Source organism: Tasmannia lanceolata, unplaced genomic scaffold, assembly GCF_043159265.1.
Source record: "Tasmannia lanceolata isolate RefF3 unplaced genomic scaffold, GAP_Taslan_0.1 ptg000008l, whole genome shotgun sequence".
NCBI classification, from domain to species: domain Eukaryota; kingdom Viridiplantae; phylum Streptophyta; class Magnoliopsida; order Canellales; family Winteraceae; genus Tasmannia; species Tasmannia lanceolata.
In genome coordinates, this window is record NW_027518685.1 from 21,237,629 (window position 1) to 21,257,200 (window position 19,572).

The 19,572-nt window shown below is 39.2% G+C and overlaps 1 protein-coding gene across 5 annotated transcripts in view; it reads left to right on the forward strand.

The window, feature by feature from the left end:
• The window catches only part of LOC143884770 (LEAF RUST 10 DISEASE-RESISTANCE LOCUS RECEPTOR-LIKE PROTEIN KINASE-like 2.5), a 51,780-nt gene that overhangs the window by 20,325 nt on the left and 11,883 nt on the right, over positions 1 to 19,572 (forward strand). Inside the window, exons 1-3 of one of the 5 annotated variants that reach the window (XM_077388544.1) lie at positions 3,792 to 3,973; positions 7,824 to 8,684; positions 13,718 to 13,753. In XM_077388544.1, coding sequence (XP_077244659.1) covers positions 7,988 to 8,684; positions 13,718 to 13,753 — 733 coding nt within the window. In that variant the 5' untranslated portion in view covers positions 3,792 to 3,973; positions 7,824 to 7,987. Of the gene's footprint in view, positions 1 to 3,652; positions 4,836 to 7,766; positions 8,685 to 13,717; positions 13,754 to 19,572 lie in introns of those variants that run through there. The other 4 variants (XM_077388542.1, XM_077388541.1, XM_077388543.1 and 1 more) reach the window with 4 other exon arrangements.

Genomic DNA, 19,572 nt, shown 5'->3' on the forward strand with positions numbered 1-19,572 from the left:
GTTGATCTCAAGACAAGAATATGAACTTACAGAATTTTGGCAATTATTCGTGATGAAGATCCACCCAACCGTAGTTGATCTCAAGACATATGTGATGGAATATGAGGTCTTGTAGGCCTTGATTCTTGGACACAAGGTTATGGCAACAAGATGGTGGAAAGTAGTTTATTTACCGGCAGCAATAGCAATTTGCAGAGGTTTCTAGGACTGTTTTGCAATGGCTTCTAGGACTGTTTTGCAATGGCTTCTAGGACTGTTTTGCAATGGTTCTAAAGTGGTGTAGAACTTGGTCTTGTAGGAGAGTTACAAGCATCCCAATGTAGGAGAGTTACAAGCATCTCAATGGCCTCAAACACCACCTATATTCCCTCTTTCTAAAGCCCACAACAACTACATCCAACACCTATATTTCTTCTTTCTAAAGCCCACAACAACTACATCCAACACCTATATTTCTTCTTTCTAAAGCCCACAACAACTAACCTTCATCAACACCACCCCTTTCTAAAGCCCACAACAACTAATCTTCATCAACACCACCCCTTTCTAAAGCCCACAACTACTAACCTTCATCAACACCACCCCTTTCTAAATCCCACAACAACTAACCTTCATCCAATGAGAGAAGAGAGTGGAGAGAAAAAGTTGTAGGCAAGAGAGTGGAGAGAAAAGGTTGTGGTGAGAAAGTTGTAGAGAAGAGAGTGGAGAGAAAAGGTTGTAGAGTGGAGAGAAAAGGTTGTAGCCTCGCAAGGTTCCAAACATCCTACACATTTCTTTCTTTTTCAATATTGAAATGATTGCTACCTTAAGATAAAATATTGAAAATGATTGCATATTTGATTCCTAATTTAACCAACTAACCTTCATCCAATGAGAGGAAGAGAGTGGAGAGAAAAAAAAAGAAGAAGGTTGTAGTCTCGTAAGGTTCCAAACATCCCACACATTTCTTTCTTTTTCAATATTGAAATGATTGCTATCTTAAGATAGAATATTGAAAATGATTGCATATTTGATTCCTAATTTAACTTTAGTCATTGATGATAATAGCACATGATTGTTACCTTATGATTGAATATTGAAAATGATTGCATATTTGATTCCTAATTTAACTTTAGTCCATTTGATATTATTACCCATATCAAAGAAAATTCACAACTTTTATTTGATACTAACACCCATTTCTAACAATTAATCTTGGCTTAATTTTTTATAATGACACCCATTATAAAAAAAAATCATATGTTCACTTTGATAAGGATAATTACCCACATAGATTTGAAATGGGGGAAGTCCCCTATGGCTTGAAGCGTTTACAAATTTATGGCATGGTATTGCAAACATTAAAATTGCTTCTCTCTATAAATGTATACTTGTATGCAGTCTTGGTATGGAATGGATTCCACCAGTAAGGTTGATCTCTGGTGGGGATCTAGTGCCCAACCTACCAGTGGGTGAGTACACTGGACGTGATCACGTAGACCGGTCAAATTTTATCTACCCGTAAGGTTGATCTCGGGCGGCCAGTAGGGAGTCCTCTGGCTATTGATATTGTGACATTGCGCACTTTTGGACCTGTGAGTCCTGCGAACGAGTGTTCGCCTTGGGTTACGCTACTTGCCAATAAGGTTGGAAATTGGCCACAGAGAAGACTGTTATGTTTGAAAATATATTACTGTTATGTTTGAAAATATATATTCTTGTCATTGATTTCCAAGTGAAAAACTGCATAACCGAGTGGTTGGAACTGTTTAGTAAAAACATGTATATTTTTTATATATAGCTTATGTAGAAATGATCTTTTTAATTCTTATCAATTTCTGCATTGACTAAATTTTATGGCATGTTACGTCTTTTCCGCACAAATTTGTTTTTGTTTTCCTATTAGCTGGCTTGGATTTGGAAAACCGGCTGGGCTGTTAGCTCATTATGTAGTTTAACAAATTTCAGATACAGAGGAGCGGCAGTAGATTTGCTGAGATCGGGCACTTGGATTGGAGCCTAGGAAATTTGTTCTTTATTTCATTGTTCCAATTTAGAAACTTTTGATATTTTATTAAGGTGATTGTCTTGAAATAATTATTGTTGGATTTAGACTTATGGACCTAATCTATATTTGTAATTCATTTGAACTATTGAGACTAAAATTTCCGCATTTATTAGTTACTCTGATTGTTGAGAATAGTTGATCGAAAAAGGAGCCTTGCATGCTTGTGGGGGCGACCCTATGGGCGTGCGGCGGCTGTCACGTGTGCCGGACCCTAGATTCTGGGTTCGGGGCGTGACACTTGGTCTTGTAGAAAATCCATACCTTGAGAAGACTTAATTTCTTAGAAGTAGGGTCCAGAAATAACCCAAGCCTCCACAGAATTGTCCAGAACTGATACTCCCAAAATCCACAACAAATAGTATCCACAAGTCTAGATATTGAAATAAATGTCCAAAACAGATAGTATCCAAAGGTCCATAAGGTACAGGTCATAGCTGATTAAAGATTTCCACAAAAGGGGTTCAAAGGTTCATATTGTAAATAAAGTAACCAAAGCAATAATAGTACAATAAACAGAGCGGTGGCAAGTACACAAGTCATAGGGATCCATAGGATTGCAAAATAGGCATGCCAAACCCAATTGGTTGCTTAGATAATGTAAGGACAAAACAAAGGTACACAAATCTACTAGTCAATAGTGCAAATGATCGAATCAAATAGCGCTAACAATTCACCCAAAGTAGTACGTTATTACGTACCTCAAATGTTCTCTCCGAACTCTTCTGTACTCAAGATCGATCACCTAGTACCACAATCATTCCATTATTATTAATAGGGAACCACAAAATATGAACACAAACACAAATACCCAATTTTCGGAACCAAACAGCGTCAAACGGGAGAAGAATGGTAATCCAAACTAAGGTCCCTCAAAGTATTTTGAAATTTACTTCATTATATAGTTCTAAAACATTTTTGAGATCATTTTTAATAGAAAGTATGCATTCCGGTATGTCCATAGAGTACAAGAACGTCGAAAACAGACAAGAAACGAAGAAGTTGTGATTTTTTGAATTTGGGTTGTCGGTGGAAAACATTGCTGGAAAATCATCTGACCCAGTTGATCTGGACGTCCGAACCCTGATGTTTGGGCGTCCGAAGTCACGAGATTGGATTTTCTCCCGAGGCTGTGAATTTGCAAATTTTGGCCAATTTTTCCCAAACTTTGAGAGATCATAACTTTTTGGTTTGAACTCCAAATCGCGCGAGGTCGGATCTTATGGACTCCTTACGATGAGGGGAATCCACTAAACCCAATTTCACGCTCCAAAACTAAATAGACAATTATTGTAAAACAATCTAAACTTTTAGGTCAAATTCCCTGAAATCTCAATTTTCAATACTACAACGTCTTGATATTGGATTCATTGGGGATTCAAAGACAAGATAAGCCCTAAGGAATCCAAGATCAAGCGTAAGGTTTATCTTGAACACAATTAATCATTATTTCATCCGTTTTAAATATACTAGTCTTCCTTTTTAGGGTTTTTTAATGGTTAAAATCAACTTCGGGTATCGATCTTAACTTGATCCGTTATCTCCGATTACAACACTTGATCTTCTCTTCCTTTCCCATGAAACTCTTCTCTTGGGACTGAACAAAACGTCTTCATTCTTCAGGGTTGCTTTAGTTCCTACGAACACACAAAAGAATGAAAGATGTATTTACAGGCTTTCTTAAGGAAGCCCTAATCAAATTGACTTACTCTGAGACAAAAACGTCCCTCTTTTAAAGAGGGGGAAGAATTTGCAACTTGCAAGTAGGTGTGATTTCGGATATTTACATTTGTTTTTCCCAATATGCATTTGTAGATTGCTTATATGACAACTGCCTTCCTTTCCGGTTCACCGGTAGAAGCATCGCCCTCACTTGGAAGCTTCGTCTCGTAGGAAATCCATACCTCGAGAAGACTAGACTTACTACTAGTCTCGTCCCTTAGGTCTTCCATTTCTTTCCTTTAAATTACTAAATACCTTAACATCTCTCCTGCAAATCGGTTGAAATAGCCTAGTGGTAAAGAACCCTGAAAAATCCCAGTTGGGGAGTCTCTCAAAATGCATCAGTTGCTCTTGCAATCGTCTCTTCTCTTCCTCTTCTTTGCTCCAATTTCTTTTTCACAAGACGAGAAGTGTGGCCCTTCCCAGTCTCCCTGTACCCTCGACATTAGTTACCCTTTCCACGTTAATAGCCCTGAAAGTGAAAGTTGCAACTATCCTGAGTTTGAAATTACCTGCAAAGACAATTATCCCCAGATAGAGATTGGGTCGAGGGCATACGTGGTGAAGAATATCGATTACGAGAACTTCGTCCTAACTATTGTCGATAGGGAATTTGTGTCGAACCCATGCCCTCTGCCTTCTAATAACATCACCCTCAAGTCCTCATTACTTGATTATACTTCTGGTAACCAGAGTATCATCTTCTATAATTGCCCCAGCGAGATTCAAATCCCTTGGGACTTCGGCCAAGTTCTTTGCCCCACAAAAACAGGCAATTATGCTTACTTTACCACCAATGAAACCTATTTGCATATGGACAGGCCTCTTGCATTGTTTAGTAATTGTCGAGCTAGTGTTGTTTCGGGTACTAAAGAGAAAGTGAATTACCTGCTGCAATACCCAGCGACTGTTGGAGATGTTCTGAAGGAGGGATTCGATTTGACGTGGGAATCTGGGCTGTGCGGCCCTTGCGTCGGCACTGACGTGCCCTGCGCTCCTAACACAGATCAACGCCCCACTTGTTTATGCAGCAGCCCCCAAACACATCTCTTCCTCACGTGCCGAACCGGTATGATACTTTTCTTGTTCCCCACTTAATTCCTAACTCAGCTACTGTTTCTTGCTCATGGTAAATGGACAAAACCCTAAGAAGCAGACACTTCTTGGGTTCCATTTGTGCCTCGTTTACATGATCGGATCAGGAACAGTGATCGAGAGTCTGGTCAAATAGAGTTGAGAACACCTTGATTAGATGATTCTAGATCCTTGATCCATGAGAAACCCTGTTTAGGCCGGTTCTTTTTTGGATTTAGAATCGATTGTGAGTCCAAAACTGATAATTGGACTCAAAGAAAGAGGATAAGATCAACAATAATCCGTTTTGAACTCGCAATCGGTTGTCAAAAATCCAAAACAAACAGGCCCGTACTGCTTTACCAAGAAAAGCTATGGCCCTGTTCGTTTTTTAGAATTTGAAAACCCATTTGTGAATCCAAAACAATAGCTTTGATACCATGTGAAACAACCAATCAGTCAAAAAGCTTGAGCTGTTAGAGCTTGCCATATTCAATTATTTTTCTTATACTTTAATAGCTTTTGTATTCCTCTATCTTACTCGTGGGATATCGGTTGTGAATTGGACTAGTCAGATGAGTTTTTTACAAGAGCATCTTCTCTTGATTTCACACCTATGTCATGTCCCTGCCTGTTACGATTGATTTATCGTTTATTTAACACCTAACATTTTATGAACTCGCCTTGAACATGCGCTACACATGAGTGAAGAAAAAAACATAGAGTTGGGTAAGACCCACATAATTGGGTAATCTAAACGAATCAATTGTGGATAAGCAGACGTGGGGCCATGTCCAAAAAACTCTTCAACATAGGATGATCGTTACCCTCAGCAGATCCAAGTGTTATTTTGGGTTTTAAAATTCGGAGGTAATATCTCCATTTTGTCTTTTATTAATTTTAATTTAATTTCCCCCTTACTTTTTCAATCATTTTAGGTTTTAAAATTGGGATATAATAACTGTTGATGTCGAGATCTGGACTTGAGCCTTTAGGAATCGATGGAAATGAGCTCAGCCGATAAAGATGGCTGCAGGCGCAACGAAAATATGTTAGAAGTATCCGAGATTAAACTCCTCCGGTTTGTAGCGGATATTAAATTCTCCAGCTCCACTGACCAGTTAACTAGTCATTCTGACTTGACAGGCTTTTGAAGGATCTTACGGAGCGGTTGCTCGGTCAGAACATTAATGACATGGGCCTGGAAGTACGACCTTAGTTTCCAAGCTGTGGTCACAATGCATAAGTGAACATCTTGATCTTGTAACACCTTTAGGGGTGTCAATGGATCCAGACGGTCTGATGGATCCTTCGAATCTGAACGTTAATGAACAGGATCTAAACATATCAATAGGATCCATCGACCTATTTTGGACCATCAAATGTGGGATCCGAAAATTTTCGGATTGGATATGGGCTTGCAATAGATATCTATTGGATAGTCACGATCCGAACTGTTTTACCAAAATACCCTCCAAAGTTTCATAATGTTTATAATTCTTTGAAGGGTACTTTCGTCAAAATCTCTAATTAATGAAGTGGAGTGTGATTTCACGACTCAAAAGCGACTTCTCGCCTCTCGTGTTTTAGGGTTTTTTTTTCCTTTTGCTGTGAGATTTCAAGAAGAGGAGGAGAGGAGAAGAAGAAATTTCGAGCTCCTCCTCCGGCCACCGATCCCATCCACCATCTCCCCCCATACGCCACTTCCACCATCCTTCTAAGTCCCGGCCGCCGCCCCATAATCACCTCAAAATCGCAGCACCACTATTATGCTTTCATTATGCTAGTCTATTGAACATATATGATGTCATGAATATACTATTGGTTCTTCATTTTGTTATTATTGAGTGCTATTGTTATACACCATATTCTTTGATAATAGTTATACATTATATTCATGTATGTAATTTAGATTAAAGTTTATTCTTTACGAGCATTATTTTACTCATAGATTAAACATAAATAAAATTTTAATTTATTTGAAGAAAATGCATATAGACACACTAAGAGTGGACTAGCATTCTAACTCTTTTTTTAAATAATTAATTGTGTACTTAGTTTAGTGGGACATAATAGGACACTCCGATGGACGGTCCAAATTAAAATGGATCGTGGTCGTGACGTGGAAAGTAGGATCCGAAGAACAATCTGAATCCGATCCGACCGATAAGAAATTTGAATGGATCGTGACTGTGACATAGGTGGATCCGATCTGAAGTGGATCCGTTGACACCCCTTAACACCTTGTCTCGGCGTCATTGTGCCCATGACTAGAATAGTAGATTGGCCTCTAGATTTACAGTTCTCGCACTAGCACCACACTTATGATGATCATCGAACTGATGATAAGATGTTCATCAGGCTTGGGCTTCATAAGAAGCGGCGATGAGCCAAGGTAACACTTGAGTTGTTTTAGTTCCTACAAACACACAAAAGAATGAAAGATGTATTTACAGGCTTTCTAAAGGAAGCCCTAATCAAATTGACTTACTCTAAGACAAAAAACGTCCCTCTTTTAAAGAGGGGGAAGAATTTGCAACTTGCAAGTAGGTGTGATTTCGGATATTTACATTTGTTTTTCCCAATATGCATTTGTAGATTGCTTATATGTAGGGGTGGCAATGGTTCGGTTTCGGTTCGGTTTGACCCCCAAACCGAACCAAACCGAAATTTGAATCGGTTTGGTTTTACCAAACCAAAACCGAACCAAAACTGAATTTTCGGTTCGGTTTCGGTTCGGTTCTGCCAATTTTGCCATCCTTTACTCATAATAATTGCAAATATTCGGTTTCGGTTCGGCTTGATACCCAAACCAAACCAAACCGAAATTTGAATCGGTTTGGTTGGTTAAACCAAAACCGAATTTTCGGCTCGGTTTCGGTTCGGTTCGGCCAATTTTGCCACCCCTACTTATATGACAACTGCCTTCCTTTCCGGTTCACCTGTAGAAGCATCGCCCTCACGTGGAAGCTTCGTCTCGTAGGAAATCCATACCTCGAGAAGACTAGACTCACTACTAGTCTCGTCCTTAAGTCTTTCATTTCTTTCCTTTAAATTACTAAATACCTTAACATCTCTACTGCAAATCGGTTGAAATAGCCTAGTGGTAAAGAACCCTGAAAAATCCCAGTTGGGGAGTCTCTCAAAATGCATCAGTTGCTCTTGCAATCATCTCTTCTCTTCCTCTTCTTTGCTCCAATTTCTTTTTCCCAAGACGAGTGTGGCCCTTCCCAGTTCCCTTGTGGAGACATCACCCTCAACATTAGTTACCCTTTCCACGTTAATAGCACTGAAAGTTGCAGCTATCCTGATTTTGAAATTACCTGCAATGACAATCTTCCCCAGATAGAGATTGGGTCGAGGGCATACGTGGTGAAGAATATCGATTACGAGAAATCCGTCCTAACTATTGTCGATAGGGAATTTTTGTCGAGCCCATGCCCTCTGCCTTCTAATAACATCACCCTCAAGTCCTCATTACTTGATTATACTTCTGATGACCAGAGTATCATCTTCTATTATTGCTCCAGCGTGATTCAAATCCCTGGGGACTTCCACCAAGTTCCTTGCCTCCCAACAACAGGCAATTATGCTTACTTTACCACCAATGAAAGCCACAAGGAGTTTAGTAATTGTATAGCTAGAGTCGTTTCGGTTCCTATAGACAGTGTGGATCGGCTGCTGCAATACCCAGAAACTGTTGGAGATGTTCTGAAGGAGGGTTTCGATTTGACGTGGGAATCTGGGCTGTGTGGCCCTTGCGTCGGCACTGAAGTGCCCTGCGCTCCTAACACAGATCAACGCCCCACTTGTTTATGCAGCAGCCCCCTCACGTGCCGAACCGGTATGATACTTTTCTTGTTCCCCACTTAATTCCTAACTCAGCTACTGTTTCTTGCTCATGGTAATTGGACAAAACCCTAAGAAGCAGGGCTTTTTTTAGCCTTCTTCCTAACAGACACTTCTTGGGTTCCATTTGTGCCTCGTGTACATGATCGGATCAGGAACAGTGATCGAGAGTCTGGTCAAATAGATTTGAGAACACCTTGATTAGATGATCCTAGATCCTTGATCCAGGAGAAACCCTATTTAGGGTTCTACCAGGAAAAGCTAAACAGAGTCCTTATCTTATGCGTGGGATAGGGATAGATATCCCAGAGTGTAGCTAATCAATTATTTTTTTCATGATCAACCGTCTTGATTTCACATCTAGGACCTACAGATTTTGCATGTTAACATCGATCTATTATTATATATACGGTAAATAACAACTAACTTCTTTCTATGGAGGACATGTCAACGTGTAGTGCAGGGGTAATCTAAACGAATCATGTGTCGGGTCATCTATAGAGAAGATTTTCGGGCACGGCCTAGCTATGTCCGGCCCAACAAATAGATGGCTTAAGATCACCCAAATATTTTAGCCCACTACTTGTTTTTTTTGCTACACCTGCATGCCATATAAATACTCCTTTTATCTTTTCTATTTTAATTCATCCCTTATTTCCTTTCATTTTGAATTTTAAAATTGGGAAATAAAATATGCACTCACCCGCTTCCCCTCTCTTCATTTTTGACGTTTTTTCACCGGCTGTTTACAACTCCAAACAACATAGCAACATCCAATTAGACAAGTTTAACATAAAAGAGGTATGCCAATAATAAAACAGGGGTGAATGTTTAACAACTTAAAAATATAGTGTTCAAATTCTTATAGAAACTGTTCGGTCTAAAATCGTCCGGCGAGGTCAGTCAGTGTACCCAGTGTGGGTGACTGGACGTGTGTGTGTGAGGTGGAATGGTGGATGCGCGGGGGTGCCAGGCTGCTGGGAGGCAATATCGAAATTCAATTCATGGGGGTCGATGACGAAACATTTCTGTCCCCTGGTATTGGATTGCAGGTGACTAAGAAGAAGAGGGAAAAGTCACTTCTTCCTTGAGCTCCTCTGCCTTTACAAAGATGGAAAGGACATTTTACAGTATGGGCATGACGTCAAATCTAGGGATGTCGACACACGCAGAATGTGAACGACTCGTGCGAGGGAATGCTGATGTGCACAAAACGTAAATGGTATCGGCGATGCATGCAGAATGCAAACAACTCTCAAGGTCGATAGACCGATCGGATAATTAACTAACAAAAACGGCGAAAGTGAGCGCCAGTGCGAGGGATATTGAGTTAAAGAGAAAGACTCACCTTGAAAGATGAATTCTTTGCTTCCGAAATCTGATGCTACAGCTAGGAAAAGTAAAAGACAGTGCATAAAAGTAAAGGATAAAAAGATAAATGCTAAGACATGTTTTGCGTTGGTTCTTGGATGTCTTTCTTGGAGACATGCGTTTCTTTATATAGGTTTCTTCGAGTAACCATCCCCCATTACCCCACGTTCTCAAGGAGGGAACTCTTGATAACTGGCGAGTTTAGAGTCCACTATTTGCACGTTCCCTCCCCATACATCCGTATGGTTGTTGTCTCATCTTTTGAAAAGTGCTAGCTTGGCACGCTACCACTTTGGCCCGGTCTAAATAGGTCATTCTCTTGTGATTCGGTCTGGCATGACCGATTTCAAATTTAAAATGGGTGTAAACATTGACACCCACATTCCTTCGGTTGACGAATGGAAATCAATGGAATGTACCTTAGACAGAATGTTGGTCATGTTCATGTACCATCTCGCTTCTAACCAAAACAATACTGGCCTTTTCCGTGAATATTAAATTTCGAATTCACAATTTCAGCCTGTCTCTGTCATTTCGAACATCCTTTCCGACTCTATGAGATATGCTTGGGAAATGGGAGAGACAACAATAATTATGATTTTTTCGAACCACTCGTTCCAATCTCCCTATTTCATTTTCCCTTTTCTTCTTCTTCGCCTTCACTTGTTGTACCTTGGCCAAGTTAATAGTCCTCAATAGATCGGCATACCCTTGAGTTGATCGAGGGAAGTCACATCCGCCCCGGGAATCGAAAATCCTCAATCCCTTGGAGTCGTACATGATAAGTGATCCCTTCGGTGTGATTCATCAACAGTTCCTCATTCTTCCCTTCCCTGGTTGGACCGCATGACTGCCTTCCTTCTCGACATCGAGATAAGCACCGATTTGTTTTAGGACATTGGTTGTAGCCGCTATTTTCTTTTCACGCCAAGGGGAATCTTGGGAACTAGCTCGATCCGGTGGCTGCATGCAAAGATAAGTGAAGGGACGATGGAAGCGGTGTTGGTGGACGCCAAATCTTGGTGAGAGCAAACATCCGGCCGCCACGGCATACATAGCCAAAGGCTCTCTGGCCAGTGCTGTGAGTCCTGCCGTAGGTGACATGGGGAATATGGCAAATGGTGTGACCGGTTCCTTACGATTCGGCAGAGGTCTGGTAGCCGGCACGTTTTTTGACGGCATAAGGCTAGTTACGGTTCCTAAGGATGTTGGCGTGAACGAAGTTGATGATATATGGATGGATCGATGCTTTCATGACGTCGGGGAGCGGCACGAGGTCAGGTCCATCCGTTGCCTTGCCTCCTTCTAGGGATTTGATGTTTTCCAACTATCGGACGGCGTCAACAGATGCAATTATTCTCCTTCAGTTAGGGTTGTAGAAAAGGCATTGAAGCCCATGAAGTTACTGGATTGATTTCATTGTTTGAACTTTTATCATTCAGCTTTTTGGCGCAACCTTGTAGCCCGGCCATAAGGTCGTTGACTATTTCTTTTCATGTTTTTTCTTCGGATGGTCGACATAGATACTTTAATCTTTATTCGGCCAAATAGTTCGTCCGTTCTAATTTCCCTTTTAATTCAATCCATCTCTTTTGATATAGTCATAGTCTCCCACATAGTAGGGTAATATGGCTTTATAAATTTGGAATTTAATTGACCGATCGTGAACTCTACCATCCGGATCTCTGAGGTGAAATGCACTGTGTTTCAAAACTCTGTGGATGACAAACAGTCCTTCCCAGTTTGGTGACCATTTTCTAGACACTGGATTCTTGGTTTCAATAGGCAAAATAGTTTTCCAAACTAGGTCATCTTCTATAAAGGTCTTTACTTTGGCCTTTTTGTGACATGACTGCGCTATCTTATGCCTTTGGGAATGTAAGTTTTCTAGGACTGACAGTCTCAACTCGTATAGGTCTTCAAGTTCGGTTAACATTGCTTGTGCATAATCTTTTGTAGAAATATTATTTTGAGTAGCCACTCTTAGAGACTGAATGGTGACTTCCATTGATAGGACAGTGTCATGTCCACAAGTCAGAGCAAATGGGGTAGTTCCCGCGTTCGATTTCTTTGAAGTCCTATAAGCCCACAAGACTTCTCATAGTATTTCATGCCATGTTCTTGGGTTATCTTCAATCATTTTTTAAATTTAACTTATAAGGATTTGTTAGTAAATTCGGCATTAGCTTGGGCATAGTATGGAGCTGAAATCACGATATCGAACCCACTCTTTGGCAAAAGTGACCACTAACTCACTGGCAAGGTTTTAAATTTCGACCAAAATCTGAAATTTCGGGTTTAGGGGGAGAACGTAACCGAAACCGGGTAAACCTGAAATTTCGTTTTCCCCGAAATTTCGTTTTCCCCGAAATTTCGGTCAAAAATTTTAGGACGAGAGAAAAGATCTTTTTATTGGTTTCGTCAGATTTCGCCCGAAATTTCGGTTTCGGTGAGGACCGAAATGCATTCCGAAACTGAAATTTAAAACCTTGCTCACTGGTAAATAGGGTACCTTGGTCAGTAGTTATGGTCTGTGGTAAGCGAATCTATGGATTATATGTTCCTTTAAGAATTTTATATCATCGGTTAACATGACCAATTTCATAGGAACTGCTTCTACCTATTTGGTGAAGTAATCCGTGGCCACAATTAAGAAACAATGCTGTTTGATGATGGTGGGTAGATTTTGCCTATTATAACAAAATAAATCAAGGATTGTTATATTTATAGAGAATGAATAAAATTATACATTAATTTCACTCTAGAGATAAGAGGTGGTCGTCTTCACTCGAAGTAATCTCACCTGATCATACAATGGCTAATCGAATTTGAGGATCTCCCTAAGTTCAGGTAATGAAAATAGTTTCATCAGAAAAATTGTTATTCCTCCAAATCCATCTTGGATTGGAAGGTCTTTGATAAAGCTTCTTGTCCTTGTAACCTACAATGATTCTCATTTCAAATTCAATAATTTTATTCGATTAACAAAAAGCTCACATCTTGCTCAATCTTTTCACATTAATAAAAACTAACACTATGATGATCCCAAAAAGTTAATTTTAAAGTGATCTTTAGTAGCTTTTGTGTCTTTGCTCAGATGTGTTTCAAGATAGATAACTTATGTTATGTTACTGATCCTTTGCCTATGTGAATGATGTTGTGCAAAAGCAATTTATTTCATTGCCGTAGCCATGGGGATTTCCTTGTCTTAGTGGATGCACAATAGCATAGCTATGTCAGTGAGATATATATATATATATATATATATATATATATATATATATATTACACTGACAATAAATGTTATATTGAAACAAAGAACAATATTTTTCGCTTTCCCTTTAGTGAGAAATTTTCTCATTGCAAACATATCGCTCTAAGTTATAAGTTTTTCATAAAATGCTTTTTTGTTTTCTGCATGTGTAACTGCTGCTACTTAGATTAAAAATAATTTTATGAATCTAATCGAATCTTTATATTATATTTCATTCTATACTTTGCTTTTTCAAATAGTTAGTGTCGGACTAGGCTATGAACCTGCTGATTGAATAGTTGATCTACTTTACATTTTTGTCTTAGAAATTTTGATATTTGAGGGAGCTGTGCATTTGTTTGATAGTGCTTCATTATCTAATTGCCGTCCTCATGATTTTGCAGGCCAAGGAAAGAGCATAGGAACGAAACTCATTCTAGGTATATATCACTGCAAGACCCAATTTCTTCTTCTTCTTGTTTTCTTCACTTAAACTACAACCCACTCATATGACGCCTCTTTATCTTTGTTAGAGCTATAAGCAATTTAGAGGGTGCCCGACTGCTTCATTGAACCACTCTTCAAAATAAATTAAGGAAAGGGAATTCTTCACTGTCCTCTAAAAATACTAAAAACTACGGTTGTTTGAAAAACATAGATCTTGGGTTCGATGGAAACAAAAACAGAGAAATCAAGCAAATAAAATAATTAAGAACAGAAGAGATCTTCGTGGTTTGTAATGTATTGTGACAATATCCATGGGCAGAGGCAATCAAAGAGCTTCCATTATGTACAAAGATTACAAAGCAAAACATATAATCTGCACCCAAGACCTAATGTAGTTTCCCAATCTTGATCCCAAGACATGAATTTCAATAAAACACAGAAAATATGTAAATTTCATATTATGTATTAGACATTAGTGTGGTTTTTTTGTAAATTTTACATGGATATGTTGAATACATGCTAATTTTTGCATACTAATAAATGTGATTACATTTGTGTAACTTATGAGATGTTATTGCATAATATTGCAGCTTGTCATGCTGCATATTATAGAACTATCGTAATTAGTCAATTTAATATTTAATTAATTAATGACTTTCAATAAGCTAGTATGATACTCGCATAACAAGAACAATCCTATTAAGAGGGATGTCACGCCCCAATCCGGGGTCCGCATCGGCACAATAAAACGAATCTGAAGGTAATAATCTAACTTTCCACGCTCGCCCAATTCCCACGCACGACATACGCTACGTCTATTCTTCATGATATGAAAAACATAAATATATTGGAATGAGCAAACACCTAGCAAGCACCAAATCACCATAATTGGTGGATCAAGCATGCAAGAAAAACATGATCGTAAACATGAAGAATCATCACAGAGATGTACATGTTTCATATCATATATCATGGAAAGAAAACAGAAATAACCTTTTCAAACGGCCAGTTAAACCATGATGCCACAAGCACCAAAATCGTACAACTCGCTTAGGCTTCACTACAACCAATATCGCTTAGGCTTCACTACAGCCAGTGCCACAGGCACAAAAATCATACAATGACCGATAATATCGTCCTCTGTTTCAGGTCCCCCATCCAATGCCTCGAGTCAAAACAGAAAAATAAAATTCCCAAATCTAGCCTAGATGATATATAATTATATACATCATAATCAATCTCCATGGAAAACCGGCCATCCGCACAACTGTCCACAAATAGGAAGACATAGAATCAATTAATTAATACATTGTGGATTTGTTTAAAGTCCATACAAACCATGAACTGAGGTTTAGAGGTCCTTTCATGCCCAAAATCCACCATGCACAACCATCCATCTACATATGAAACAACATACATCCAACTTGAAAAACTAGATCAACTCTTGATCCTAGTTTCACCATGATCTAAAGATCATTAAACTTTTAACCCTTGTTTTAGATTGATTTAAAATCAGTCAGTGGTGGGAAACCCAAGAAAAATCCTAAAACATTTTCAATGTCCACCACCTTAGTCATTACCATGGGGAATATTTGAGCTTCAGGCCAAGATCCATACAAGAGGGGGTGGATGACGAGGACCACACCACCACAGACATGGCCGACCAATTGGAAGAGGAAGTCCTACATGACCATGAGCACCCCAACGCCCTTTAGGAGTTCGGCTAAGCTTAAGGACAGGATACTAGGGATCTATAAAAGGAAGCAAAGAACATGGCTTCTATGTGATAAGGATCCGACGGAAGTTTAGTGCTGTAATTTTCTTTTCTAGTAGGGGTGTTTGTGTATTTTCTTATTAGGAGTATTAGTCTTGGAATTTGAGTGTTGTAGTGAAGTCAATTGTAATTGAGTGTGAGCTACTGATATAAATAGCCCTCTTTTGAATTTTGGATGGACTTTTTGCTGAGATTTGAATTGAAGGGATTGTACCTAGATTGAGGAGAGAGAAAGTCATTGTAAAAGAGAGCATTCATTGATGTTAGAAGGGTGATCCTGCTCAAAGAAGGCCCTCCACTTCTTGCAATTGAGCTAAGTCCTATTTTACTGTTTCTTTTCATTAAAACAGGGAAGGACACTTGAACACAGTATAGAACTCCAAAAAAAATGCTCATCTTACACAATATAGGATGTAAAAAAATGAGAAAAAGAACCTCTGAAATTGATCTCTGAATAGGGAGCACTTACCAATTATTGGCTCTCAAGTCTATGCCAATAGTACAATTGTGCATGTATGAAAATCATTCAATGATCCAAGATCATTATAAAATGCTCGTCTTTCTAGAATTCTTAATAAAACTTTACTACAAGTAAATCTACCATAAGAGAAAAGAGAATCATATCCTAAAGGAAGGAAATGAAAAAACTCAAGAATATCCAAATCGGAATTACTTGAATCTAGAAACATCATCATCGAGAAATTTGCAGGCGGGTAATATTAATATGGGAAATGATATCACCACTCAAACGTTTTAATAACATGCGCTCAACTCCCCTGTCGTTTAGTATTTTAAGTGCTTGAAAGAGCTTTTTGAGAACTTTAATATCCCTCTGACAGCCCTTTAAATGCTATACGATAAGAGAGTTGGGCATGGATTATTAAAACGTTTGAGTGGTGATATCATTTCCCTATTAATATTAGTTTCTAGTTATTGTCTATGAGATTTGAAACATGTCGGATCATAGTAGCTGCATAGTTCAGGGGAGTTTTAACCCTTGAAAAGGACCTTGAGCGGTAAGGAGCCACTTTTAGTCTAAAGGGAATGAAGCAGACATTTATTTACAGCGGGTTGGATACCTTTGATGATAGCTTGAAAGTTCGACACATGATTGAGTTTAGAACAGAACCCCATTAAAAAGGTTGCAGTAGAGTAGCTAGTTAAAAACCTCTGCACTCGCCATGTCTTGAGTTTAACTTCGCAGTCCTGTTGGCATTGAATGTGATATATTTGGGGTGTGTGTGTGTGCGTGTGTGTGTGCTGGGTTGTGTTCGAATAGGATGATCTTAGAAGTTCATGAATAGAGCGCAGAGTTTATTTTCTTGTCTACAAATATGCAGAATTTGATGTCCTTGGACCATAATTCATAATGGCAGTTGAGTAGAGTCATCCATGGTTTTTTTAATGATTTTTTATCAGGTTATCTTTATGGAATTGAACTTCTCTTTAACTCTAGAACTTCAAATTTGCCCAGAGATAAGCAGAGAATAGAAAGCACAAGGAAAGTGGGAGATTCAAAAGGAAATGGCAGTAGAAATCCTCAAAGGAATATTGCAGTAGTAAGCCACTAACATGCCCCTTTGAACAATAAATTCCCAAATAGCTCATCTTCCAACCTAGATTGTGCCAGAAGGTGAAAGTCATACTATTCCAGTGACACTTCAATTTTTTTTGCGGTGGGCCCTGCTTGATGAACAACTCACATCCTTTTGCGCGTTCCATGTGGGTGATTTAGATCTGTTACAAGTGAAAGTTGCTGGTGGAATCGTTATGCGCGGCGGAAGCTAGTTTGCGCCAAAAACAAAAAAAATTAATTTCCACCGACCAAACAAATATCCTAGTTACTAGATTCATATTGGTGATGATTTGGAAATACAAAGACAAAGGAAACTTAAAATTTGATTATCCTTTCTCGAAAATCGCTGCTTGATCTACTCACCGCTAGGTCTGCTCGGCGTTTCTCAAACCCGAACTCCTCTGAAAGTCGAGGTAGTTCCTTCTACTCCGCACGTGGATGAAGGAAGAAGAAGAACTGATGCTCGGGTTCCAAACCCAATTTGAAATCCTTGGTCTTCTAGTTCTCCAAGAACTAGAGCTTGAATATGGACTAGAACTAGAACTAGAAATAACTAGAACTAGAACTAGAACTAGAAAAGAAAAAGAGTGGAGTTGGACGAATTTTCTCTAGGGATGGGCTGGGATTGTGTCTTGTAAAATTCATCCACCCCTAGCTCTTATTTATAGAGATCCCTAGGGACTTTGTTTCCCACTGGAATCCCTCTTGATTTTGGAAACTTAGTTTGCATAGAAATCAACTAAGGGTAGAAAGATATTTTCACATAGATAGAAGTGTATAAGTTTCCAAATCCAAGTGCGTTTCCAAAACTCATTCAAACTCTCTTTCCTTCTAGGATTTCCATCAATAAGAAATCTCCAAATTCCAGCCAATAGGATTCACATAATTCCCAACCAATTGGAGTCAAGTATTTAATCACTTACTTTCCAACCAATAGGATTTAAGTATTTAATAAAGCACTTGCAATTAAACACACACACACACACACACACACCATATTATGGTGTATCTCCTCTAATAAAAGTGCATGCACCCTATGTATGGTGCAACTCCTCCCTATATCTCGTACAGTGGATCCAATCCATTCCTCGTGCGCAATAAAGTCCGGAACTTGAATTGCCCAACAATCCTTAATGGTCTAGTGAGTTGTGAGTGGGATCGTCGTTGGGATCTAGTGGGCATTCCTGTAGAGCTCACCATGGGCCGCACTGCAATCTCTCGCAATGTAGTAAAACTATGGCCGCATTAGGCAAGTGGCCCCCACCGTGACATTACCCCGAAGAAGACCATTGGATCTATAAACCTGAAGCACATCCGATGTGCATATTCTTCCTCAAATCCCGCATTTATCGAGTTAAGTGCTACGAGTGGGTGGACATTAATTACCCCCTAAGCCAACTCAGTGGTATACCTTTTGATCTATCAGTTTCAGCCCACAAATGTATTTGCAAAGTACCTTTTCAAAGCTTATAGTTTTTACAAAACCTTTGATAAACTTTTATCAAATCGGTTGGCTGGCCTTTTACTAAAGGACATAGCTGAGATTGAAACTGTAAATGCAATTCCTCTTCAAGAGTGGTGGAGGATTCCTTGTTGGGCATCACAATTGATCTCATGGGTTTGCCCGATGACCCAGTACAACTCGTTGGTAATCCGAGTTGGACTACGGTTAGATAGACCAAAGCCACAAGACTTGCCCTCAGACCAAAACGACCCCCCAGGTCTAAGGACATATCCAAGGGCCCTAACTGACATAATAACCTTACAAAATCCTCGTCCATAGGTTATTCTGTTAAATGATCCGTTCTGTGCGTGATCAAATCATCGCACCCATTCCACCTGCTTAGGGTCAACTACCCTAGTGACTGAGATAGGCCACCCCAATGTGTGTATGAAGGCAGGATCGATGCGGTTGTGTACAGGTACGAGGTGTCCAACCTCAACCCTAACCAGTAACCTTCTAGGTCTGCAAAGAACTTGAAGGCCATATCTCACTGCCACATAATTCCTACTCGCACGGCCTATCCTACGACGCTACCTAAGGACATACGCGTGTCAAAAAGCACATCACACACTCCATGAAATACCCAATAGATGTCATTAAACAATAATTTATTTATTAAATATATGATTCAATACAAGTTAAATCTGCTTTTAGGGCACACACTCTAACAGGAAGATCTTATTCAATGCATTCTACATACAATCCATGAAATCCCAAATATAGTGCTTCACATGATAACTAAAATTAAGGTGAGTTTGGATGTACATTACAGCCTACTAGTAATTCCCAGGTGGATTTCAGTATGTAACCCAATTGCTTTTCGGAGCAATTTATGCGTTAAACTAGCAATCTGAAAATTTTCAATGGCCTGTTTGGGTGTGGATCCTAATTGTATTTTGGGTCCAATTTGTGTATAAAGTTTCCATGAATAGATTGCAAGTCTCCACACAAATTGAAC